The sequence below is a fragment of the Oryctolagus cuniculus genome, chromosome 10 (assembly GCF_964237555.1).
Source record: "Oryctolagus cuniculus chromosome 10, mOryCun1.1, whole genome shotgun sequence".
NCBI lineage: Eukaryota > Metazoa > Chordata > Mammalia > Lagomorpha > Leporidae > Oryctolagus > Oryctolagus cuniculus.
Genome location: NC_091441.1, coordinates 101,017,813 through 101,042,175, shown reverse-complemented (window position 1 = coordinate 101,042,175; position 24,363 = coordinate 101,017,813). Strand labels below are relative to the sequence as shown.

The window sequence follows — 24,363 nt, the reverse complement described above, 5'->3', positions numbered from 1 at the left end:
AAGGGTCCAGTTTCCTTCTTTTTGCCTGTGGATATCTGGTTTTCCCTGTAGCCTTTATTGAAAGAGTTATCCTTGTCCCATTGTATTTTCTTGATTTTTCTTATTGAAAATTAGTTGGCCATATATACTTGGATTTATTTCTGGGTTATTTTGTTCTGTTTTTCTTTGTGTCTTTGTGTGGCAGTGTGATACTCCTGATTATCATAGCTTTGTGGTAGAATTTGAAATCAGTTTGTGTGCTGCCTCAGCTTTATTTTTCTTTCTTTGGATTGCTTTGATTATCTGAAGTCTTTGTGGTTCAAATGTATTTTAGAATTTTTAATATTTTTTTCATTTGGAAAATGCTGTTGGAATTTCGGAATCAGGATTGCACTGAATTTCTGTTTTGCTTTGGGGAATGTGGACATTTTAACAGTATTATTTCTTCCAGTTCATGAACATGGGATGTTATCTTTCCATTTATTTGTATCTTCATTTTCTTTCAATGATTATTTTATGGTTTTCAGTGTGTACTTTGAAAGTAGTTGATTCTTTTGCTTGGTATCATAAATGGGATTTTAATAATTTGTTTATCAAATAGATTGTTACTGATGTAGAGAGAAATGTAGCTCATTTTTAAGTTTTTTTTTTATCCTTTAATTCTGTAGCATTTTTTAATAATTTTTATTTGTTTTTATCTTTTCATTTGAAAGCCAGAGAGACAAAGATCAAGGGAGCTCTTTGATCAACAGCCAGTACTGTGCCCAGGATTCCATCTGGTCTCCCACATTTGTGGCAGAGACCCAAGTATTTGAGCCATTTCCTGCTGCCTGCCAGGGTGTGCACCAACAGGAAGCTGGGATTGGAACCCAGATGCTCTGACCTAAAATGGTGTCCCGGGCAGCATCTTAACAATTGTGCCAAATGCCTGCTTCACATTGAGTATTTCTGTATAATTTGTTTAGAAATGTTTCAACTTGCTTGTGCAGAATGTATTCCCAGCATAGGGTTCTTGTGTCAGAAGTCACAGCATCTTTTTTTTTTTTTTTTTTTTTTTTTTTTTTTTTTTTTTGACAGGCTGAGTGGACAGTGAGAGAGAGAGACAGAGAGAAAGGTCTTCCTTTGCCGTTGGTTCACCCTCCAATGGCCGCCGCGGCCAGCGCGCTGCGGCCGGCGCACCGCGCTGATCCGATGGCAGGAGCCAGGAGCCAGGTGCTTTTCCTGGTCTCCCATGGGGTGCAGGGCCCAAGCACCTGGGCCATCCTCCACTGCACTCCCGGGCCACAGCAGAGAGCTGGCCTGGAAGAGGGGCAACCGGGACAGAATCCAGCGCCCCGACCGGGACTAGAACCCGGTGTGCCGGCGCCGCTAGGCGGAGGATTAGCCTAGTGAGCCGCAGCGCCGGCCTAGAAGTCACAGCATCTTGTGTGTATGTGCACGGCCTGGTCACCACATTCACTGAGCCATCTCGAGTTCTCTGTGTGTGAACTTTCTGCTCCTCCTCTGCTTTGTGGGTTTGTTTTAAACTTAATTGATATAAGCATTTATTTTGTCATTTTTCATTGTCAAAGCTAGGCTTTTTAAAAAATTTATTTGAAGGAGCTGGCTCTGTGGCGTAGCAGGTAAAACCGCCACCGGCAGTGGCAGCATTCCACATGGGTGCTGGTTTGAGTCCCAGCTGCTCCACTTACAATCCAGCTCTCTGCTATTGCCTGGGACAGCAGTAGAAGATGGCCCAAGTTCTTGGGCCCCTGCACCCACATGAGATGAGAGACCCGGAAGAAGCTCCTGGCTCCTGGCTTTGGATCGGTGAAGCTCCAGCCATTGCAGCCAGTTGGGGAGTAAACCAGTGGTTGGAAGACACCTGCCCCCTCTCCCCCTCTCCCCCTCTCCCCCTCTCCCCCTCTCCCCCTCTCCCCCTCTCCCCCTCTCCCCCTCTCCCCCTCTCCCCCTCTCCGCCTCTCCCCCTCTCCGCCTCTCCCCCTCTCCGCCTCTCCGCCTCTCCGCCTCTTTCCCTCTTCCTCTCTCCTTCTCTGTGTGACTTTAACTTTCAAATAAATAAATAAATAAATATATCTTTTAACAAAATTATTTGAAAAGCAGAGTGACAGAGAAATAGTTATCTGCCAGCTGTTGGTTCACTCCCCAAATGGCTATAATAGAACTCCATCCACGTCTCACACATGAATGGCAGTTACCCAGCCACCTGGGCCATCTTCTACTGCCTTCCCAGGCAAGGAGCTGGATTGGAAGTAGAATAGCCAGACTCAAACTGGCACTTTGATGTAGGATGTTGGCATCACAAGGAGGGGCTTAACCTGCTGCACCAAAACATTGGCACCAAAGCTAGGGGTTCTTTAGCATTTTCTGTATTCCCGGTTCTGGCCGTGGGGCTGAGGTAGTTAGACAGATGCTCTGTGACACAAGGCAGACTGAAGAGTAAAGATGGTGTGGACCCTCACAGTGTCCCTTCCTCCCCCCAGGGCTGGGGCCTGCTGGGTCCACGCAATGAACTGTTTGATGCTGCCAAATACCGAGTGCTAGCTGATCGCTTTGGCTCGCCGGCTGACAGCTGGTGGCGCCCGGAACCCACCATGCCCCCCACTTCCTGGCGGCAGCTGAATCCTGAGAACATTCGGCCAGGGGGACCAGGTGGCCTGTCCCGCTCCTTGGGTCGGGAGGAAGAGGAAGATGAAGAGGAAGAGCTAGAAGAGGGGACCATTGATGTTACTGAATTCCTGTCCATGACCCAGCAGGACTCCCACAACCCACTCAGGGACTCAAGGTATAGCTGGATGCAGGGGACAGTGGTCCAGTGACATGAGGAGGGGTGCATATTTCCTGGGAGCCTCCTGAAGTGGGTCTCTGTCCCCCATTGCAGCCTGCATGTGCTGTCACTCACTAGTGTGTCTGCTCATTCTTGGGGGACAGCCACTTCTGGTGCTGTGTTGCGTGGCTCGGCTTCGACAGCACCACAGCACAGGCGCTCTGTGCAGCTCACCTGTGAGTCCGCCTGCTTGCCCTCTGCCCTTTCTGGGGGAACAGAGGGAGAGCGGTGAGGCCCAGCCTGCCTGCTGCGACACTGCAGCCGGCATCCTGGCTTCCAGGTCTCAGGAAGAGAGAACATTCTCACCTGACCTTCTGTTCCTCCCAGGGGGGGGTCCTTTGAAATGACAGACGATGACAGTGCTATTAGGGCTTTGACCCAGTTTCCGCTTCCCAAGAACCTCCTGGCCAAGGTGATTCAGATTGCAACGTCCTCCTCCACAGCTAAGGTGAGTTGGGGGGGGCCTCCTGGAAGCCTTTGGGTGAGGGGCGGGGAGGGACATGTTTGACCATGTCAGCTTTCCCTGAAGACCAGGTAGGAGGGCAGCTGGAGGGACTTGGGCTCCTTGGAGGGTGAAAAGGGACTTGCAGCTGGGACAGCTGTGAGTCCCAGTGCAGGAGCCTAGGAGTGGGTCTGGAGGCTGGGGGAGTGGAGGTATGGGTGGCCATCTTGATGAGAGGACTGTGATCGTTGCAGCCAGGCCCACGGGCTTTGGGTAAGCAAGACTTCCGGACAGGTACAAGCCACTCGTACCTCCCCAGAACGGGCCTGACTTCCAGCTCGTGCTGACAGCTGCCCTCCTGGGTGCTGAGGACGGTGGGCAGCACAGAGGTAGTGTGGCATTGCTGAGACACCATCTTCTGCTGTGCGTGTTGGGGCGCATCGGGAGAAGCCAGCCCAGGACTAGGTGCTTGCCCCATGGGGCTTGCTTCTGGTCGTGTGGTGGTGCTTCTGATAGGGCTGCCATCTGGCACTGCTGAGATGGCTACTAATTCCATCTCTGGCATCTGCGTGTTCTGAGAATGCCACGTGTCTCTTTTCAGTCCCCTTTTGTCACCTTCTCAACTTGTCTTCCATGTAGAACCTCATGCAGTTCCATACTGTGGGCACCAAGACCAAGCTGTCTACACTCACCCTGCTCTGGCCTTGTCCTATGACCTTTGTTGCCAAAGGGCGCCGCAAAGCAGAGGCTGAGAATAAGGCAGCAGCCTTGGCCTGCAAGAAGCTGAAGGTGAGTGCAGGAGTGTCCCTGGTGTGGTACATGAGGGTGTTGGGGGCTGCCCTCTACACTGGGGAGGACGGCTCCACGTTTCTGGGACATGAAGCCACAGCAGGCCGATGTCCTGGTGTCTGAGGCTCGTTGGCAGGCTGTGTGGCTGCCGAGTCCATGGTTTCCCCAGTGCTTCTGAGGTGTTTTGCCTGTAGCTCAGCCTTCTCTGTACTTGACCAAAACCTGGGAAAGCCAGGAGACTTGCCCATCATTCTGAGTGGCAGGATACTGGGTGTGGTGGCGGTGCTGGGATGAGAGGTGGACACTGTCCAGAAAGACCCCAGTGACCTGGACTTGGTGGCCAAAATGAAGGATCGGATGTGGGTCTGGGAAGCCAGCAACCTCAGGGTGAAGGCCATGTGACGTGCGAGTCAGTTGGCTGAAGCAGCTTTGTAAGTAGGAGCAGGGGCATAGGAGTGGAGTCAGCACTACACCAGCTGCCTGAGACGGCTGTTGGTGCTGTGAGCTGACGGCTGAGGGGTCTGCAGGAGGGGAAGCCACCTTGCTGTGCTCTGCACGGTCAGGTGTACAGGTGTGCTTCTGGTGCAGGCGGCTCTGGGAACCGCATCTGGGTAAGCTGATGGGGGCAGCTGAGGAAACCGCGAAAGCAGAGGAGAAGGGCGAGCAGGGATGGGGTGAGATGGAAGAGGGAACGGATGTGCTTCCCTTGGCTCCAGGGGCCAGAACGAGGACTGACTGGCAGATCTGTGTGGAAGCCTGAATTTGTGCTCAGTTCACGCAAGCCACTGATGGTCAGAAGCATGTGGACGTGGTAAAGGCCTATCGGAAGGAGCAAGCTTCCAGCTGGCCGCAGTGTTGGATGGCTACCTGTCGGCGAGGCTGCCTGGTAAAACCCCAAGTCCTAAGAGAGGACGGGGGCTATGTTGGCACTGACCTGTGTGTAGTCCAGGGACTGGATCCCCGTGTCTGAGGTCCTGACACCTAACCGAAGCAGAGATTCCTGTAGGGGAAGCCTACTTAAGGATGGAGCGTCTGATCTGGGCTTTGGATGGGGAGCAGAGTGCAGACCTTGGAGGTGACAGAAGCACAGGGTGTCATTGACGAGGTGAACTTTGGCCTAGGGGGTCAGAATGGATTTGCTTCCTGGTGAGATGGCTTTAGGGGATGCTTGGAGCAGTAGTATTATCCCTCAAGAGGCATATTTTATTTTATCATGTTGCCTAAATGGACACTGATGAGGTCACAGATGGGAAGGGCCACCCAGAGACCAGGAGGTGGCTGTGGCAGCTGGAGCAGGACTGGGTTGACCCGGCATTGGTGAGGTCCAAAGAAGAGGCGCCTTCAGGGTATGCGGCAGAGTTGCTCGGGGCTGAGCTGGTTCCTGGTGGCCCATGTCGGGAGTCTGGAGGGGAGATGGGTCTCGGGCTGTTGGGGGGCCACGGGTTCCAGCTGCTCAGAAGTTTGTTGGCAGGGCACCGCACTTGGGGCCGGTGGCACTGCTGTACTTTGCTACTTCAGGTTTAGTTTGCCTTGAATTCATTTTAACTAACTTTTTTAAAATGGATTTTGTGGGGACAGAAATTTTCCTGGTTCCTGATTTACTCTCAGCATGTGAGCAGGAAGCCGGCTCTTGGAAGAGGTTGCTGGTGCAGCTTCTGTGGAGCTCCCGAGGCCGTCGGGGCCCGTTCTCGGGGAGCTGGAGCAGTGCTCGATCGAGGGCTGCCTTTCCTCTCTGCAGAGCCTGGGCCTGGTGGACAGGAACAACGAGCCGCTTACCCATGCCATGTACAACCTGGCCTCCCTGCGGGAGCTGGGCGAGACCCAGCGGCGGCCGTGTACCATCCAGGTGCCGGAGCCCATCCTCCGCAAGATAGAGACCTTCCTGAATCACGTAAGAGAGCCCAGATACCCCTCCCCACCAACTCCCTGCAATCTGGTCGCCTCCACCTGTAACAGGCAGTGGGGACCACCCCTCCCATTTTCCACTGATGGAACCTGGGACACCCCCCCCCCCCCCAGCCCACCTCAAGCAGCCTGGTCTTGCCCCCATGGGTCCCAGGCTGGTCACGGACCAAGTCCTCTGCCTAGTGGGTAGGGCCACATCATTGGAGCCTGGTGCGCCTGTGTAGGCTGTGTGTGTGTGTGTGGGAACAGGCAAGCCATGCTTCTCTTCAGGGTTTTGTTTGTCCCCTAACCCCCCAGTATCCTGTGGACAGTTCGTGGATCTCTCCAGAGCTGCGGCTGCAGGGCGACGACATTTTGCCCTTGAGCAAGGACTCTGGGCCCCTGAGTGACCCTATCACGGGCAAGCCCTACGTGCCTCTGTCAGAAGCAGAGGAAGTGCGGCTGAGCCAGAGCCTGCTGGAGCTGTGGCGGCGGCGAGGACCAGTCTGGCAAGAGACCCCTCAGCTACCTGTAGACCCCCATCGGGATACCATCCTCAATGCTATTGAACAGCACCCGGTGGTGGTCATTTCCGGGGACACTGGCTGTGGGAAGACCACGCGCATCCCGCAGCTGCTGCTGGAGCGCTATGTGACAGAGGGCCGTGGCGCCCGCTGCAATGTGATCATTACCCAACCTCGCCGCATCTCGGCTGTGTCCGTGGCCCAGCGGGTCAGCCATGAACTGGGCCCTTCCTTGCGCCGGAATGTGGGCTTCCAGGTGCGGTTAGAAAGCAAGCCCCCAGCCCGAGGTGGAGCACTGCTCTTCTGTACCGTGGGCATCCTGCTGCGGAAGCTGCAGAGCAACCCCAGCCTGGAGGGCGTGAGCCACGTCATTGTGGACGAGGTGCACGAGCGGGATGTGAACACGGACTTCCTGCTCATTCTGCTCAAGGGCCTGCAGCGGCTCAACCCGGCCCTGCGGCTGGTGCTCATGAGCGCCACGGGCGACAATGAGCGCTTCTCCCGCTATTTTGGTGGCTGCCCCGTCATCAAGGTGCCTGGATTCATGTACCCTGTCAAGGAGCACTACCTGGAAGACATCCTGGTCAAGCTGGGCAAGCACCAGTACCCGCACCGGCACCGGCACCATGAGGTGAGGGACACTCCCACCCTGGCTCACAGGGCTTCTGGCCTGTGCTCTGTGGATCCCCTCTTCCCTGGCCCTGTGGCTCGGTGGCCTAGGGCAAGTTGCCCTGTTAGCTCTGTGGCCAGCAGGCGAGGGTTGGCGCTGTCGCGTCAACTGGCTCTGCCTCACTACGTCACAGTGGCTGTGTCCTGTGCACAAGCCCTTGGCCCCAGGGGCTGTGACCGTGGCCTCTTTTCCCCTCCCCCAGTCGGAGGATGAATGCGCGCTTGATTTGGACCTCGTGACTGATCTGGTTCTGCACATCGACGCCTGTGGGGAACCAGGTGGGTGCTTTCCCTCTCCCTTATTCCCACCCCGAGCACTTGTGTAGGAGCAACTGGCTCATGCCTGCAAGGCCCCTTTGCAGGTGGGATCCTGTGCTTCCTGCCTGGATGGCAGGAGATCAGAGGAGTGCAGCAACGCCTCCAGGAGGCCCTGGGCTTGCACGAGAGCAAGTACCTCATCCTGCCAGGTGAGAGCCCGGTGCAAGGGCGGATGGACCCCTAGAAACAAGCCTTGCCCTCTCCTGGGAAACCCAATGGAATGGACTCGGGCCCGAGTTGATGACCCAGCTGCCTCATTTCTTGCTGGGCATAGGCCTCAGTTTCATCAGGATGGGGTTGGAGTCCTTGCCCTGCCCCGATTCTAGGAGGTGGTTCTGGCAGGAGTGTGCCTATAACCAGTGTGTGTCTTGCTCCCCAGTGCACTCCAACATCCCCATGATGGACCAGAAGGCCATATTCCAGCAGCCTCCAGCAGGGGTGCGCAAGATTGTCTTGGCCACCAATATTGCCGAGACCTCCATCACGGTCAATGACATTGTACATGTGGTGGACAGCGGTCTGCACAAGGAGGAACGCTACGACCTGAAGACCAAGGTGGCACCTATCTCCTGGGCCCAGCCAGACCCCGGGGGAAGGACTCCAATCCCAAGGTGGCCCCCAGTCCAGACCTGCCTTACAGCGGCTCTGTCTCTGGAGAAGGCCACGCTCGTGGGCTTTGACTGTCCCTGCTGCGGTGTGTGTTGGGGGGGGAGTCCTGTGGTGTCCGTGTGGCTGCTCACCTGCTTCTTCCCCCAGGTGTCCTGCTTGGAGACTGTGTGGGTGTCGAGAGCAAACGTGATCCAGCGTCGGGGCCGGGCAGGCCGCTGCCAATCAGGCTTTGCCTACCACTTGTTCCCACGGAGCCGGCTGGAGAAAATGGTCCCTTTCCAAGTGCCGGAGATCCTGCGCACACCTCTGGAGAACCTGGTGCTGCAAGCCAAGATCCACATGCCTGAGAAGACGGTGCGTGGGGCTGGGGCTGGGGCTGGGGCTGGATGGGGCTGGCCTTGGGAGCAGGCAGGTGAGCTGCAGACTCACAGGGAGCTCTGGCTTATTCCTGCTGTAGGCAGTCGAGTTCCTCTCGAAGGCTGTGGACAGTCCAAACATCAAGGCGGTAGATGAGGCTGTGATCTTGCTCCAGGAGATCGGTGCGTAGGAGCTGGGCTGGGCTCTGGGGTGGCTCTCAGATGGGACTGACAGCTGAGCCATTGCAGGGGTGCTGGACCAGCGAGAGTACCTGACCACCTTGGGGCAGCGTCTGGCCCACATCTCTACTGACCCGCGGCTGGCCAAGGCTATCGTACTAGCTGCCATCTTCCGCTGCCTGCACCCACTGCTAGTGGTGGTTTCCTGCCTCACCCGGGACCCTTTCAGCAGCAGCCTGCAGAACCGGGCAGAGGTGGACAAGGTCAGACCCAGTCCCTCCCCTCAGCCCCCTGGCTCCCCCTTCCAGCCTTCCAGCCACATCCTGTCTGAGGCGGCCTTCTCCAGCCCCTCCCTGTGACCCTGGTACTCCCCCCGCCCCCCTAACCCAGGTGAAGGCATTGCTGAGCCATGACAGCGGCAGCGACCACTTGGCCTTTGTGCGGGCTGTAGCCGGCTGGGAGGAGGTGCTGCGTTGGCAGGACCGCAGCTCCCGGGAGAACTACCTAGAGGAAAACCTGCTCTACGCACCCAGCCTGCGCTTCATCCATGGTCAGCGGGGTCCACACCTGGGCTCCTCAGCCCCTCCTGCCTGCTCCCACCCATGCCCACCCACACTAACTCCTGTCGTTCCCTAGCCTTGTGGCTGGAGGGCCCTGGTTCATGGTGCACTTGCTCCCACAGGGCTCGTCAAGCAGTTCTCGGAGAACATTTACGAGGCTTTCCTGGTGGGGAAGCCGTCAGACTGCACGCTGCCCTCTGCCCAGTGCAATGAGTACAGTGCGGAAGAGGAGCTGGTGAAGGGCGTGCTGATGGCTGGTCTCTATCCCAACCTCATCCAGGTGCAGCCTCTGGGGGCAGGAGCTGACCATATCCCAGCTGCCTCCCTTCTTCAGCTCCTTCCCTGACCTCACCCATCCTTTTCTCCATCCCTGCAGGTGAGGCAGGGCAAAGTGACCCGACAGGGGAAGTTCAAGCCCAACAGTGTCACTTACAGGACCAAATCAGGCAACATCCTGCTGCACAAGTCAACCATTAACAGGTTGGGGACCGGCAGGAGTGGACTGGGCAGCTGGGTAGGGCCCAAAGCACAGCCTCAACCCAGCCGTCTATTCCCTAGGGAGGCCACAAGGTTACGGAGCCGATGGCTGACATATTTCATGGCAGTCAAGTCCAATGGCAGCGTCTTTGTCCGGGACTCCTCCCAGGTGCACCCGTTAGCTGTCTTGCTGCTGACCGATGGCGACGTGCACATCCGCGGTGGGTACCTGCAGACTTCCCAGCCCCACGGCTCCATGGGATGCGCCATGGCCTTGGGCCCAGCCTCACTGTGCTCTCTCCGGTCTCTTCCCTTCCCCCAGATGATGGGCGCCGTGCCACCATCTCACTGAGTGACAGTGACCTGCTGCGGCTGGAGGGTGACTCACGCACTGTGCGGCTGCTGAGGGAGCTGCGCAGGGCCCTGGGCCGCATGGTGGAGCGGAGCCTGCGCAGTGAGCTGGCTGCGCTTCCCCCCAGTGTGCAGCAGGAGCACGGGCAGCTGCTGGCACTGCTGGCAGAGCTGCTGCGAGGACCCTGTGGTAGCTTTGATGTGCGCAAGACAGCAGATGACTGAGCCCCACTCCCTGGGGCTGTGTACAGAGTGCAAATGTTTATTTAAAATAAAGTTCTATTTATCCCTTGTGAGCATCGCTACCCACTAGGGGCTCCTCTCAGGGCCTCAGCTGCCCGACATCGAGGAAGCATGAAGGGAGAGACAGAAGTGTCTTCCTGGGGGACAGGGCCTGTGGTAGCCCTGAGTTGTGGTTTAGACTGTCCTCCCTACCCCCCAGGAGTTGACCCTGCAGTGCTGCTACGCTGAAGGCCAGCCCCAGCCTTCGGCGCAGCGCCTCACCTAAGTCCCCAACGCCACAGGTGGCCTGTCAGAACCATCACTGCCTTTGCAAACCTGGACACTGGACTCGCCTGCCTGGACTATAACCCTCCGGTCGTGCCATCGCCCTGCTACAAACTCGGTAGGACCCACGGATTCGCAGGTGAGGGTCTGAGTGCTGGCTGAGGTCTTCGCTGGTGCCAGAGGTGGAGACAAACGAGCACAGGCCTGTGTGGTGGGACATCAGGCAGCTTTATTTACTCTTGAAATCATTACAGTGGAGTCAGGTTGACATGGGGAATGGCTGGGCCATGGCCATAAGCAAATTGGGAAGTACAGAAATGTCCCACCCTCAAGTGGCTGCAGAGCAGTAGACACCACACGGTGGCCACTGGTCCCCACCTGTCAGGCCAGCCGCCTCAGGCTCTCTGCCTTTTTGGGATCCTCCAAGGAAGCTGTGACCAGTGAACCTCTAAGAAGAGCTCTCTACTTGGGTCACCCCATTCTTTCAAACTCTTGGCCAAAGGAAACAGCATCCTTGTGGCTCCAGGATAACAGCAGGAACCTTTGGAATCAGCCATCACTCCTGTGCCCCCTCCCCAGTTTGATCACTCCTGTTGACCAAACATTGGAGCTTCAAGGTCCAGGCACGATGAAGCATCCTGCAGACTGGGAGGGAAGTGGGGTTCCCCCAGGTCGCTGTGGTTTCTTGGCTTGTACTTGGGGCGCTGGTCTCAAACTGCCCCAGGCAAGCAAACTGCTGCCTCAAAATACGAGGGAGCTGTAAGGCATAGGGATGCCCTCGTGCCACATGAAGAGCAAACCTGAACCTGCGTGAAAACCTCCGCTTCCAGCTGCAGGGGATGCCAGGGGCAGAGACAGCTGGAGACCCAAAGGAGAGCAGGAGGTGGGGGCACTTGGGGCAAGGGAGCACTGCAGAAGGTGCCCTCCAGAGAAGTCCTTTGGAACTCCCAGGCCACTTCACTGCAAATTCCGGTTTTAATCCTTTATTAGAAACCATGCAAACTTTAATACAAAAAATACAAGTGCAATAAGATAAGAATCTGTGTCAATACATTTCCTGGGATTTCTCAGCATTGCAGCTACCCCTTGACTGTAGACTGGGCCCTGCTGAGATGCCCCAGACAGGCTGGCTTGGCCGCCTCTCCAGTCTGCCTGCAGGTGGGATGGCCTCAGTCTCAGACCTGACTCCCCACTGTCACACAAGTTCTGGACAAAGAAGGCCTGAGCACCCAAGGCCTGCTAGAGGAACGTGAGCAGCAAGGCCCTTTCCTGTTCCTGCAGCCCTGCCCTGTGTTCCACATCCCAGGGAATGAGACAGAGATGCCAACCAGCCTCTTGGTTAGAAAAGCAGCAAACACACAATGCCACCACGACCAGGCCACACTGAGCGGCCCCTCACGTGCCTGACTGGTTCATCAGGCCGCAGCCCCTGCACACCTTGCTTCCCTGCCCATACACCTCCGGGCTGCCAGGCTGCCCACAGCAGGGCAGCCCACCCCCCACCCACCGATGCCCGACATCCTCCTGGGTGGAGGCTTAAGGACCTTCCCCCATTTCCTTCTACACCTGCTGAGGACTTTCAGAGACATGGCTTCAACCTGCAAAACTACTCCACCAGTTTCTAGGTTATTAGAAGAAAAATAAAACTAGAGAATGCGTGGGAGCAGCTGGGCAGGCACAGTAAGCAGTGGGGACAGGCAGCACTGCCCTAACCTGGGGCAGGGCAGCGCGTGCCATGCTGGGCTCCAGGGGACATAGTCGGCACTTGACCGTCACACGGACTCCACCTCCACTCTTCCTCCAGGTGGACCCAGGGAGCAGGGGGTATGTCAGTTTCTTCAGGGTTTGGTCCAAAAATAACCAAACAGAGGAGGCTGGAATCTGCGCCCCCTCCCCCCAGTCTCCTTAAATGCCAACTTAGCTCCACCCTCCAAACCCCTCCCAATCTCCACGGAGCAGTGGCAAGGTGATGGCGACGGTGTGGGAGCAGAGCAGGGAGTGGCCTGGGGCAGAGTGGAGGGAGCTATGGGGGGTGGGGGCTGCTGCTGCTGCTGCTGCTGCCCTGGGCAAGCGTGGCAGGAGGGAAGGGGGCCTGAAGGGCGGCTCGGCACCCAAGCGCTCCTAGGTCTAGTGGACAGCCCGGGAAAGGGGACCAAGAGCCCGGGAGCCCGAGCTGGGGCCGCCAGGGAAGTGGGGAGGACGGGAGACAATGTCGGCCCCATGGTCGGTGCGGGCCCTGGCGTTTGCCCGGAACGTCAGCCTGTAGGTCTCAATCTGCAGTGACACGGGAGGAGGGAAGGGAGAGGGTGACGCAGGAGACAAGAGGGGGAACACAGGGGAGACGGAAGACGAGACCAGAATGTCATCATTAGATGCCTGGAAAATAAAAGGTTACTTTGTTAAAATTGAGGCCACACTCTTCTCAGAAAACAAAGGAGTTTCAGTTTGCGGCCAGTGGCAGGGCCCCTGGCTGGCCCTCAGGCCGAGCCCAGCCACTTACTTGTCTCCTGGATCTGGCTGTCCAAGGTCTGGGCCTCCCTTTGGTCACCACCCCCTGACAGGGTGGTGTGGCCACTGAGGCCGCTGGCTGAAGTGGGGTTGCCAGCTTCAGGCGCTGCCTCAGAGATGGCCGGCTCCTCCCCAGCAGGGGGGCCCGGGCACGGAGGGGCCTCGCTGCCACCGCCCTCAGTCTACAATGAAACAGTGGGGGAGACAATGCAGGGTCAGTTGGGGAGGGAGTGAGATGGGTGATGGTGGTGGGTTTCACACAGAGCCCCCAACCCACTGCCCCAGCACAGTCAACCTGCAGAACCAGGCCCAGGCAGCCCCAGCCCCTGCCCCTGGCCGTGCCACCCACTCCCGAGGCTGTGTGAAGCCCCTCTGAAGTGAGAGGTGCTGACCCCTCCACAGGCTAATTCCAGGAATTAGAGGAATCAGGACAGTGACAGCCAACACAGGAGCTGATCCGGTCACATGCTGTGGGCCTGGCCTGGGCGGCAGGGGCAACGGTGGTGACCTGCACCTTGGAGCTTCCATGAGCTCCGCCCTGCTTCCACACACGGCACATGTGACAGGGGTCCTCACAACTCAGGGAGTCCTCCTTGCCCACTCACAGCTTTGGAAATGCCCCAGACACGGGGGACTGTTGTGTGCTGGGCCCTGGTTTGGAGCCCAGAGGCACAGGGGAGGCAGGGAGATGTCCAAGGAGGTAGGACCCAAGGAGACCTCAGGGGCCTGGAGGGCTTCTCAGGAGGAGGACATCCGGGGACACTGAGCAGAAGAGAAAGGGTAATAGTGGGAGCCTCTGGTAACCTGGAGCACCTGCATCCCACAATGGCCCAGAGTGACCAAAGAACCTCGAGGGTAGGTTTTAATCAGAAAAGAGAAAGAAAAAGGCCTCTGTACTAGAACAATAATTCCAGAAATTTAAATAAAGACAGGGAGAAAATACAAACACAGAAAAGAACTCAGGACTTTTGGTGAGGAAAGCCTAGGTGTGAATCCTGGTCTGTACCTGCCTGGAGGTGGCTTTGCAGAAAAAGGGCTAAAAAGCAGCTCAGGCCCTGCTGAGACAGACTCCAGTCAGAACACGTGAATATGGTGTCCTCACGAGATGGAATAAGAGCCTGGGACAGCCAGGAGCCCCGAGATGTGCATGGGAGAGACCAGCACTGAGTCAGTGCAGTAGCAGAAGATGAGCAGGAGGACTGGGTGGGCAGCTGCTCTCGTCCCCTCTCGCGGTGCCCTGTCCTTGAGCAGTGACAGAATCCTCACACTGGGAAGCTACAAGGTGGTCACATGGGTCCCCGACCCACCCATGACTCGGCACAAAGGATGGACAGCATCTTGGCACACAGAGGGTCTCAGGGTGCTGTGGAAGCAGGGAAGGGGGAAGAAGGAAGGGAAGGAGAGGCCCAGCCAGCAGCCAGCAGCCAGCACAGGAAGTTCTGTGGCCCGAGACCCCTCTCAGTCCCAAGCAGGGTCGGCCAGGGGCAGGCCATCAGGAGGTAGCAGCCAGAGGGCAGCGTCAGGCCCAAAGTGGCTGGCAATTGAAAATGTACTGGGCCAGGAGTGGGGCTTCCACCATGTGACCGTGATGTGGCACCCACTCATCTCATGGTCAACTGTGCTGTGGCCCGCAGTGCCTTGGAAACTGGCAGGGAGGGGCTCCACAAGGCAGGCCCTGGCTCTCAGGGGCAAGCTGTCTCCAGCACGCAGGTCAGAGTCGGCAGACAAGAGCTGGCTGGCTGGGGGCCTCTTCACCTCTCCTGCCTCACTCAGGACTGATGAGGGATGATGGGAAGACAGCTGTGGGCGTGGTCAGGACAGGACTCTTGAGGAGACTTGAGGGGCGGTGACAGGTGCCTCCCTTCTGGGACCTGATCTTGGCTGGACAGTCCCCACCCCACCCCCCAGCTATGTCCCACTGATACCTTCACAGCGCCTCCCGCAGGCAGGTGGCCCACATTATCGAGGGATCCCACCTTTGCCTGGGCCTTCTCCTTGAAGTTCAGCTTCTGACTTTCAATCTTGACATCTCCTCCACCTGGAGCCAAAAAGGAATTGGTCACTGAGGGCAGCAAAGAAACAACCCAGCAGGCAAAGCCAGGAGCCTAGAACCGAAATCTAAACTTCATCAAAGCCTGGCTGCACGCCCCGTCCAAGATTGGGGACAACATAACCTGCCCGAGGCTGCCCCTGCAGACAAATGAGGCACTGGTACATGTACTGGTGCAAACAGGGCTGCTCGTGTCAAATCCAGCCACCGCTATCTGGGGCCGGCACGGCATGAAGCCCGTAGGAGTGCCGAGGTGAGCAGCTGCTCTGGCTCCCGTGGCAGCACAGCCTCACAGGATCCCTGCCAACGCCCTGGCAGTCAGGGTCATGACCCATGTTTCACAGCTGCTAAAACTGGTACCAGAAAAAACGAAGGGATCTGCCTGACATGCCACCAGGCTAGTGAGTGACAGGGACAGGGTGTGACCCTCACCTGTCAGTCTCTAAACCAAATCACACGGGGGTGAACAGAGGGATGGCAACGGACCGAGAGCCGAGGACGACACACCCAGGGCAGGCTGCAGCATCCTGGATGGGGCCGAGGGCAGTCTCCAGAGCTCACGGGTCAGGCTGCTGTCCCTGCGGTCTGGCTTCCCTTGGAGCTGTCCCAGTTCACATGACAAAGCTCAACACCCAGCTCCTGGCTCCACTCTGCAGGTGCCCTACACACTGGAGTTCGAGGCCTGGCCCAAAGCAGACATGAAGGTGCTCGCTGTTGCCAGGGAAGGAGGTGCTTCCCAGATGACAGGGGAAATGAAGGCTACCTAAGGACCAAAGTGTATTGATCCTTTAAAAGGAACACATTTGGGCCGGCGCCGCGGCTCACTAGGCTAATCCTCCGCCTAGCGGCGCCGGCACACCGGGTTCTAGTCCCGGTTGGGGCGCCGGATTCTGTCCCGGTTGCCCCTCTTCCAGGCCAGCTCTCTGCTGTGGCCAGGGAGTGCAGTGGAGGATGGCCCAGGTGCTTGGGCCCTGCACCCCATGGGAGACCAGGAAAAGCACCTGGCTCCTGGCTCCTGCCATCGGATCAGCGCGGTGCGCCGGCCGCGGCCGTTGGAGGGTGAACCAACAGCAAAGGAAGACCTTTCTCTCTGTCTCTCTCTCTCACTGTCCACTCCGCCCGTCAAAAAAATAAAAAAAATAAAAAAAAAAAAATAAAAAAAAAAAAAATAAAAGGAACGCATTTGAATACAGAGCACACTCTCATCTCACCTCCACTGGCCTGTGGCGCTGACTGGGGACAGCTGCCCTGCCCTCCAGCGTGCCTGCTGCTGCAGCAATACCCTCCTGCCCCATCTGCTGCAGCCCAGGCCACAGTCCAGGCTCTGCGGCACAAGGCCTGAGGTGCTTAGTAGGACACGGAGCACCACTGCTGGAGGGCAGGCTCTCCTCTCCTGAATCCCATAGACACGACCCACCCCTCTCTCTACAGAGTGACATGGGTGCTCAGCCTACAGCACACCTCTTCCCCCAGGCCCAGACCAACAGGGCAAGGTGGGCAGCAGAGAATGCGCAGGTAGCTTTACAAATAGGCCAGCACCCGGAATTCCTCTCTCGGACAGCGCCCATACTGTGTTTTCTGAACTGCTTGTCCGGGGTGTGAGGCAGCTTGCTGAGCTCTAAGGGACGTGCGGGGCCCAGGTGGAAACGCTCTGCAGCCAGCCCGTGGTGGGCACCTGCAGCTGGGGAGGTCACTCACCAGGCTTGTGCTTAATGTTAGCCTTGGACCCACACTTGGAGGAGACCTTAGAGATGTCTACTTTCTTGTTCTGAATCTGAACCTAGGGAAGAACATGAAGAAATTACTGTCTGGGTGGCAGGGAGAAGGGTATGGAGAAAAAGAGAAAAGTGTGAGGGGCCAAACCCACACAACCTGCATCTCTGTGCTCAACTTCCCTCTCGCTCCGCAAGCCCCAACACCTCAGTTTGTTCAAGCTCAGGACCATCGCCCAGAGCTTTCAAGAGCTCCCGATCCATCCTAAGCCTGTTCTTTGCCTGTGACCCCACCTCCAGCCAGACCAAGCCACTGCTGCCCAAGTGGCCACAGCCTCTCCCTCCACACTCTGGGCAGGCACCCTCCATACGGCTCTTCCATCTCTGCTCTGGGTCTCAAAGCCAATACCAAGGCTCTCCTGAAATGCACATTTTGTCCCACCTTAAAATCCTATCCATTAGCTCCTTGCCCATTTCCCTTCATAGCTGACAGCACAGCCATGCGGAATTTTCTACAAGATGGAAAATGGCAACAAAAGGAGGGGGCACATAATGATCTAACCTGTAATAACACACACACATCCACCCATATTTCTAGTAGTGAACATGAAGAATATTACTGATTTTTCACTAGACATGGCAGCAGTAACTGTGAATCCAAGCTTCAAAGCCCAGAACTCAGGTGCACCTGGCCCAAGACTCAGACCGCCTGAAGGCAGGCCCTGCTGTTCCGCTGCAGCGCACGAGCACCAGGCTTGGCAACTCCCCTGACGGCTCACACGCGTGTCTGTCTGGTGCCTCCCGCACGGGACACTCGGGCTTCACTTGGGGAGCTCTGGTCATTGGCACAGTGAACTTGGTTGTGTGTTTACCGTCCATCATGTGATTCATCCCCTCATTTGCCCCTGAGTATTTCCCAATCCCACTGGGTAAGCACAGTGGGTACAACCGAATGTGTTCAGGCCTGGAGCTCTGTCTGCACTGACAGGGCCTCATCAGCTGTGTGCTCCCCTCAGGGTCTTCCTTTAGCTGACCTTCTGTCTACAACAGGCAAAAAGGCAAAAGAATGAAGGGCCCTACAAGACTGGTGATCCACGGTGAACCACGGGGGAGACACGGGGCTGGAGACTCATTTGGTTGGGTGTCCTCTACACTTGGCCCTGCTTCTGTGCTGCCCAACAAATGTTCAAGAATGTTACTCATCTAGCACCTTTGGAAACCCACCCTGGTGTGAGGATGGCCTGGGTGCTTCTGTACCTGCTACCCACACGAGTTCCTGGCTCCTGGCTTTGAGGGCATTTGCAAAGTGACTCAATGGACAGAAAATCCCTGTCTATCCTTGTCTATGTTGTTCTGCCATTCTAACAAATAAAAAAATAACAATAATAATAATAATCTGATTTGAAATAATAATAATAATAATCTGATTTAAAAGATGGGAGACTTGTAGAGTAAAAGCCACTTAAGATTAAAAGACATGGATCCAGAGCCGGCGCCGTGGCTCAATAGGCTAATCCTCCACCTTGCGGCGCCGGCACACCGGGTTCTAGTCCCGGTCGGGGCGCCGGATTCTGTCCCGGTTGCCCCTCTTCCAGGCCAGCTCTCTGCTATGGCCAGGGAGTGCAGTGGAGGATGGCCCAGGTGCTTGGGCCCTGCACCCCATGGGAGACCAGGAAAAAGCACCTGGCTCCTGGCTCCTGCCATCGGATCAGCGCGCTGCGCCGGCTGCAGCAGCGGCCATTGGAGGGTGAACCAACGGCAAGGGAAGACCTGTCTCTCTCTCTCTCACTGTCCACTCTGCCTATCAAAAAAAAAAAAAAAAAAAAAAAAAAAAAAAAAAAAAGACATGGATCCATGGAGCTAGTGCTGTGGCGTAACAGGTGAAGCTGCCAACTGCAGTGTTGGCATCCCATATGGGTGCCAGTTCGAGTCCCAGCTGCTCCACTTCCAATCCAGCTCTCTGCTGTGGCCTGGGAAGGCAGTGGAGGATGGTCCAAGTGCTTGTGCGCCAGTACCTGCGTGGGAGACCTGGACGAGGCTCCTGCCCCCTGGCTTCAGATTGGCTCAGCTCCAGCCATCGCAGCCAATTGGGGTGTAAACCAGCAGATGGAGGACCTCTCTCTCTCTCTCTCTCTCTGCCTCTCCTTCTCTGTGTAACTCTTTCAAATAAAATAAATAAATCTTAAAAAAAAAAGAGATGGATCCTGGGACTGCCACTGTGGTGCAGCTGGTAAAGCATCCACCTGTGACGCTTGTATCCCTTATGGGCACTGGTTTGAGACAGGCTGCTCCACTTTTTCTAATGCATCTGGGAAAGCAGGAGAAGATGGCTCAAGACCTTGGGCCCCTGCACCCACTTGGGAGACCCAGAGGAGGCTCCAAGCTCCTGGCTTCAGCCTGGCCCAGCCCCAGCCATTGTGGCCATTTAGGGAGTGAAATCATCACATGGAAGACCTCTCTCCCTCTCTCTCTGTGACTCTGCCTTTCAAACAGATAAATAAATAAATCTTTTTAAAAAATTAATCTTATATATCATTAGTATATAAACATATAGTAATGTATGTATTCACCAATCTATATTTTAAAGATTCCTTATCTTTTAAACTTATCAAAGTACTTCACAAAGTTCACAGAAATGCATTATTATGAACAAAATACATAATTCTTTTTTTTTCTAATCCTCCGCCTAGCGGCGCCGGCACACCGGGTTCTAGTCCCGGTCGGGGCGCCGGATTCTGTCCCGGTTGCCCCTCTTCCAGGCCAGCCCTCTGCTGTGGCCCGGGAGTGCAGTGGAGGATGGCCCAGGTGCTTGGGCCCTGCACCCCATGGGAGACCAGGAAAAGCACCTGGCTCCTGGCTCCTGCCATCGGATCAGCGCGGTGCGCCGGCCGCATCGCGCTGGCCGCGGTGGCCATTGGAGGGTGAACCAACGGCAAAGGAAGACCTTTCTCTCTGTCTCTCTCTCTCTCACTGTCCACTCTGCCTGTCAAAAAAAAAAAAAAAAAAAAAAAAAAAAAAAGAAAAAAAAAAAAAAAGCAGAATATCCAGGTCTCTTCCAACCCTTGGAGCTGGGATTCTCTCTCTCTCTCTCCTTTTTTTATTTTAAAGATTTATTTATTGGGGCCGGCGCTGTGGCGCAGTGGGTTAACACCCTGGCCTGAAGCACCGGCATCCCATATGGATACCGGTTCTAGTCCAGGCTGCTTCTCTTCTGATCCAGCTCTCTGCTATGGCCTGGGAAAGCAGTGGAAGATGGCCCAAGTCCTTGGGCCCCTGAACCCGCGTGGGAGACCTGGAGGAAGCTCCTGGTTCCTGGCTTCAGATTGCAGAGGCAGAGAGAGAGAGAGGTCTTCCATCTGCTGGTTCACTCCCCAGATGGCCGCAACGGCCGGAGCTAGGCTGATCCGAAGCTAGGAGCCAGGAGCTTCTTCCAAGTCTCCCACATGGATGCAGGGGCCCAAGCACTTGAGCCATCTTCCTTCTTTCTTTCCTTCTTTCTTTCCTTCTTTCTTCCCTTCTTTCTTCCCTTCCCTTCCCTTCCCTTCCCCTCCCCTCCCCTCCCCTCCCTTCCCTTCCCCTCCCTCCCTCCCCCCCTCTCTCTCTCTCCCTTTCTTTTCTTTCTTTCTTTCATTATTTTATTTTATTTTATTTTATTTTTTTGACAGGCAGAGTGGACAGTGAGAGAGAGAGAGAGAGACAAAGGTCTTCCTTTGCCGTTGGTTCACCCTCCAATGGCTGCCGCGGGTGGCGTGCTGCGGCCGGTGCACCGCGCTGATCTGATGGCAGGAGCCAGGTACTTATCCTGGTCTCCCCATGGGGTGCAGGGCCCAAGGACTTGGGCCATCCTCCACTGTACTCCCTGGCCACAGCAGAGAGCTGGCCTGGAAGAGGGGCAACCGGGACAGAATCCAGTGCCCCGACCGGGACTAGAACGCGGTGTGCCGGCGCCGCAAGGTGGAGGATTAGCCTAGTGAGCTGCGGCGCCAGCCTTGAGCCATCTTCTATGGCTTTCCCAGGCCACAACAGAGAGCTGGATCGGAAGTGGAGCAGATGGGACTTGAACCAGCGCCCATATGGGATGGTGGCACTAGTAGCGGCAGCATTATCTGCTGCTCCACAGCGCAAGCCTGTACATAATTCTTAAAACTTTTTCTAACAAAAATTTATTTTACATTCCATTTTCTATGAAATTCTTTTTTTAAAGACATTTATTTATTTGAAAGGCAGAGCTACATAGAGAAAGGGAGATACAAAGAGATCTTCCATCTGCTGCTCCATCCAGGTCTCCAACAAGGGAGCCAGAGGCCCAACTGCTCAGGCCACCTTCCAATACATTCCCAGGCACATCAGCAGGGGGCTGGATCAGAAATGATGCAGGGATGGTGCAGTGGCTTAGTGGTAAAGCTACTACCTGCAGAGCCAGCATCTCATATAGGTGCTGGTTCAAGTCCCAGCTGCTTCACTTCCAATCCAGCTCACTGCGAATGAGCGAGGGAAAGCATTCGAAGATGGCCCAAGTCCTTGGGCCCCTGCACCCATGACAGACTCGGAAGAAGCTCCTGGCTTCCGTCTGGCCCAGCTCCAACTACTGTGGCCATTTGGAGAGTGAACCAGCTGATGGAAGTCACCTCCTCACCCTTCTCTCTCTCTCTGTAACTCTGCTTTTCAAATAAATAAGGAAAGGAAAGGAGAGGAAAGGAGAGGAGAGGAGAGGAGAGGAGAGGAGAGGAGAGGAGAGGGGAGGGGAGGGGAGGGGAGGGGAGGGGAGGGGAGGGGAGGGGAGGGAAGGGGAAGGGAAGGGGGAAGGGGGAAGGGGAAGGGGGAATGGGAAGGGGGAAGGGGAAGGGAAAGGGAAGGGAAGGGGAGAGGATGGGAGGGAGAGGAGGGGAAGGGGAGAGGAGGGGAAGGAAAAAGGAAAGGAAAGGGAAAGGAAGGAAAGAAGGAACTAGGACTCGACTTGATATCCCTATGGGGTGCTAGTGTGCAGGTACCACAATGTGTAACTCTTTTTCTTTTCTTTCTTCTTTTTTTTTTTTTTTTTTTTTTTTTTTGACAGGCAGAGTTATAGACAGTGAGAGAGAGACAGAGAAAGGTCTTCCTTCCGTTGGTTCACTCCCCAAATGGCCGCTATGGCCCAGCCGGCGCTGCGCCGATCCGAAGGCAGGAGCCAGGTGCTTCTTCCTGGTCGCCCATGCAGGTGTAGGGCCCAAGCACTTGGGTCATCCTCCACTGCACTCCCGGGCCACAGCAGAGAGCTGGAGAGAACCCGGCACCCATATGGGATGACAGCGCTGCAGGCGGAGGATTAACCAAGTGAGCCATGGCGCCGGCTCCAACTCTGACTTTCAAATAAATAAATCTTTAACCAAAAAAAAAAAAAAAAAAAAAAGATTTATTAAAAAAAAAAAGCCACAACAACCCAAGATTGGGCATAACAATGGTGAGTAAGCTGGATAAAAGGCATACTGAGTTCATCTTACTGTTTTCTCTGTTTTTCTGTGTGTGAAAATTCCCACAATAAGAGTTTAAGAAAGTATAAGTGGGCCCCACTCACTTAACAAGTGCTGCTCTCTTGGACACAGCCATCCCCTTAGGCAGGCACTGCCGCACGGCGTCCCCACCCCCTCCTCCCCTGGCCACCTGCAGCCACTCCCATTCAGGGCTCAGGGAAGCACATGCTGCTTCTCTAGCTGAAAATGTGTACTTCCTCTTAGCTGGCCCAGTGTCCAACCCTCTCCTCAGTGACAGCCGACAGCTAGCAGGAGCCGTGCCCATCCCTGTCTGGCCTCTTAGTACACAAGCAAGGAGCGTGCCAGCCCCCTCTCTTGTGCCTTTCCCAGGCAGCTCCGCTGGTGTGTGAGCACCTGCAGACACCAACACATGCTGAAAGGAGCTGCCAACAGGTCTTAGCCACCCTGCAAGGGCAACAGAATCAAAACCACCACGAAACCTACAAGTGGGCCCAGCTACCGAAGAAGCCATTATTACATTGGACCAACTGACCCACCCCTGCTCTTCTCTCTCCTGAGGGCTTCCTGGCTCTCATCAAGAGGCTGCCCCTGTGTGTGTGTTGGGGGGGGGGGGATGCTTCGGGAACACTAATTAGCACCCAGCTCCACGCCTCACATCCAGCGCTAACTGCAAAGCTCCTGGGTGTGTGGGGGTGGGGTAGGACTGGCAGCCGCTCAGTCTGCACAGCAGGCCCCTGACTTAAACAGTCCTCTCCTTTCTTGTTTTTAAACATTTTTTTAAAAAAAGATTTTATATACTTGAAAAGCACAGCAACAGAGAAAGGGAGAGATACAGAGAGATGTTTCATCTGCTGGTTCATTCCAAAATGGCTGGGGCTAGGCCACACTGAAGCTAGGGCCAAGGAGCTTCTTTCAGGTCTACCCACGTGGGTACAGGGACCCAAGCACTTAAGTCACTTCTGCTGCTTTCCCAGGAGCATTAGCAGGAAGTGGAATTGGAAATGGAGCAGCTAGGACTCAAACCAGTACCCAGATGGGATGCCAGGGCTGCAGGCCACAGTTTAACCCACTACATCACGCAGCCATTTGGCACAGTGGTTCAGACACTGCTTGGGACACCTGCATCCTCTATTAGCGTGCCTGTATTTGAGTCCCTCCTCTACTTCCAGTCCAGCTTCTTCTGAGTGCACAGCCTGCAAAGCATCAGAAGATGGCCCAAGTACTTGGGTCCCTGCCACCCACAGGGAGGCTGGAATGGAGTTCCTGGCTCCCGGTTTTGGACAATGTCCAGGCATTTGTGGAAATATGAGAAATAAACCAGCAGAAGGAAGATCTCTGTCCATATCTGTCTCTGTGTTCCAAATAAATAAATAAAATTAAAAAAAAAAAAAAAGTGTTGCTCTCTTCAGGTGATCCCACATCAGGCTCGCTTATGTCTGGCTGGACACACACCCTCTTGCTGAGTGCAGAGAATGCCATTTCTGCCCAGGCCAAGAAGGGCTGCTCGGATTCATGGAGGCGATCAGGAAGGAAGGACAGGAATGGTGCAGGGCATGCGGAAGGGATGCTGGACGGCCAGTCCTCACGACAGAGCTGCTAGGGTGGTCACAGCCCTGGGCAGAATGGCCTGATCACTGAGTGAATGGGGGTGGGGAATTGGGGGACAAGGTTCAAACATAAAAAAAGGAACAATGAAGAAAAGGTAACAAGAACACCCTAGTTCGGGATAGCAGGAGGAGGCAAATGGACCCAAGAGAAACTAAGTCAGGACAGGCTCTCTGTCCCTGAGGGCTGGAAAGAGAAGCAGTGGGGTTGTGGATGGCTCAGCAGAGCCCCGCCCAGGGCTGCAGAGTACTGCTTGCCTGGCCCACAGTCACAGGGACAAGAGGAAAATGCACAGGGTATGCTGGACACACCAAGTGACACTGATGAGACTCTGCTGGTCTCGCCCCAGACCAGAACTCTGCTGTGAGCTGTGTTCCCAACAGACTGGACAGCCGGCACAAACAGCACAAGGGTTTTTGGATGGAAGTGGGGAGGTGACGGATAAACAAGTGGAAAAAAAAAAAAAAAAAAGAAATGGGGGAAAAGGGAGAAAATAGGGAGAGAACAAAAGAAAGACCAGAAAAAGGAGAAAGAGAAGCAAGGAG

At 55.6% G+C, this 24,363-nt stretch overlaps 2 protein-coding genes across 61 annotated transcripts in view; one reads left to right on the top strand and one right to left on the bottom strand.

Annotated features, from left to right (window-relative positions):
* Nucleotides 1-10,261, top strand: part of DHX30 (DExH-box helicase 30) — a 40,270-nt gene extending 30,009 nt beyond the window's left edge. For all 14 annotated transcript variants that reach the window (XM_051852492.2, XM_051852489.2, XM_070050916.1 and 11 more), the window contains 16 exons: nucleotides 2,463-2,764; nucleotides 3,134-3,254; nucleotides 3,888-4,037; nucleotides 5,776-5,928; nucleotides 6,240-7,076; nucleotides 7,318-7,393; nucleotides 7,477-7,581; nucleotides 7,812-7,987; nucleotides 8,189-8,395; nucleotides 8,499-8,580; nucleotides 8,647-8,840; nucleotides 8,968-9,127; nucleotides 9,260-9,417; nucleotides 9,514-9,617; nucleotides 9,696-9,835; nucleotides 9,937-10,261. In XM_051852492.2, coding sequence (XP_051708452.1) covers nucleotides 2,463-2,764; nucleotides 3,134-3,254; nucleotides 3,888-4,037; nucleotides 5,776-5,928; nucleotides 6,240-7,076; nucleotides 7,318-7,393; nucleotides 7,477-7,581; nucleotides 7,812-7,987; nucleotides 8,189-8,395; nucleotides 8,499-8,580; nucleotides 8,647-8,840; nucleotides 8,968-9,127; nucleotides 9,260-9,417; nucleotides 9,514-9,617; nucleotides 9,696-9,835; nucleotides 9,937-10,190 — 3,219 coding nt within the window. In that variant the 3' untranslated portion in view covers nucleotides 10,191-10,261. The remainder of the gene's footprint in view (nucleotides 1-2,462; nucleotides 2,765-3,133; nucleotides 3,255-3,887; nucleotides 4,038-5,775; nucleotides 5,929-6,239; nucleotides 7,077-7,317; nucleotides 7,394-7,476; nucleotides 7,582-7,811; nucleotides 7,988-8,188; nucleotides 8,396-8,498; nucleotides 8,581-8,646; nucleotides 8,841-8,967; nucleotides 9,128-9,259; nucleotides 9,418-9,513; nucleotides 9,618-9,695; nucleotides 9,836-9,936) is intronic.
* Nucleotides 10,262-10,681: 420 nt separating this feature from the next.
* MAP4 (microtubule associated protein 4) overlaps nucleotides 10,682-24,363 on the bottom strand; it is a 191,945-nt gene continuing 178,263 nt past the window's right edge. For 32 of the 47 annotated variants that reach the window (XM_070050864.1, XM_070050869.1, XM_070050877.1 and 29 more), the window contains 4 exons: nucleotides 16,729-16,810; nucleotides 14,906-15,018; nucleotides 12,973-13,162; nucleotides 10,682-12,848 (listed from right to left, as the gene is read on the bottom strand). In XM_070050864.1, coding sequence (XP_069906965.1) covers nucleotides 12,841-12,848; nucleotides 12,973-13,162; nucleotides 14,906-15,018; nucleotides 16,729-16,810 — 393 coding nt within the window. In that variant the 3' untranslated portion in view covers nucleotides 10,682-12,840. The remainder of the gene's footprint in view (nucleotides 12,849-12,972; nucleotides 13,163-14,905; nucleotides 15,019-16,728; nucleotides 16,811-24,363) is intronic. The other 15 variants (XM_070050865.1, XM_070050870.1, XM_070050878.1 and 12 more) reach the window with 2 other exon arrangements.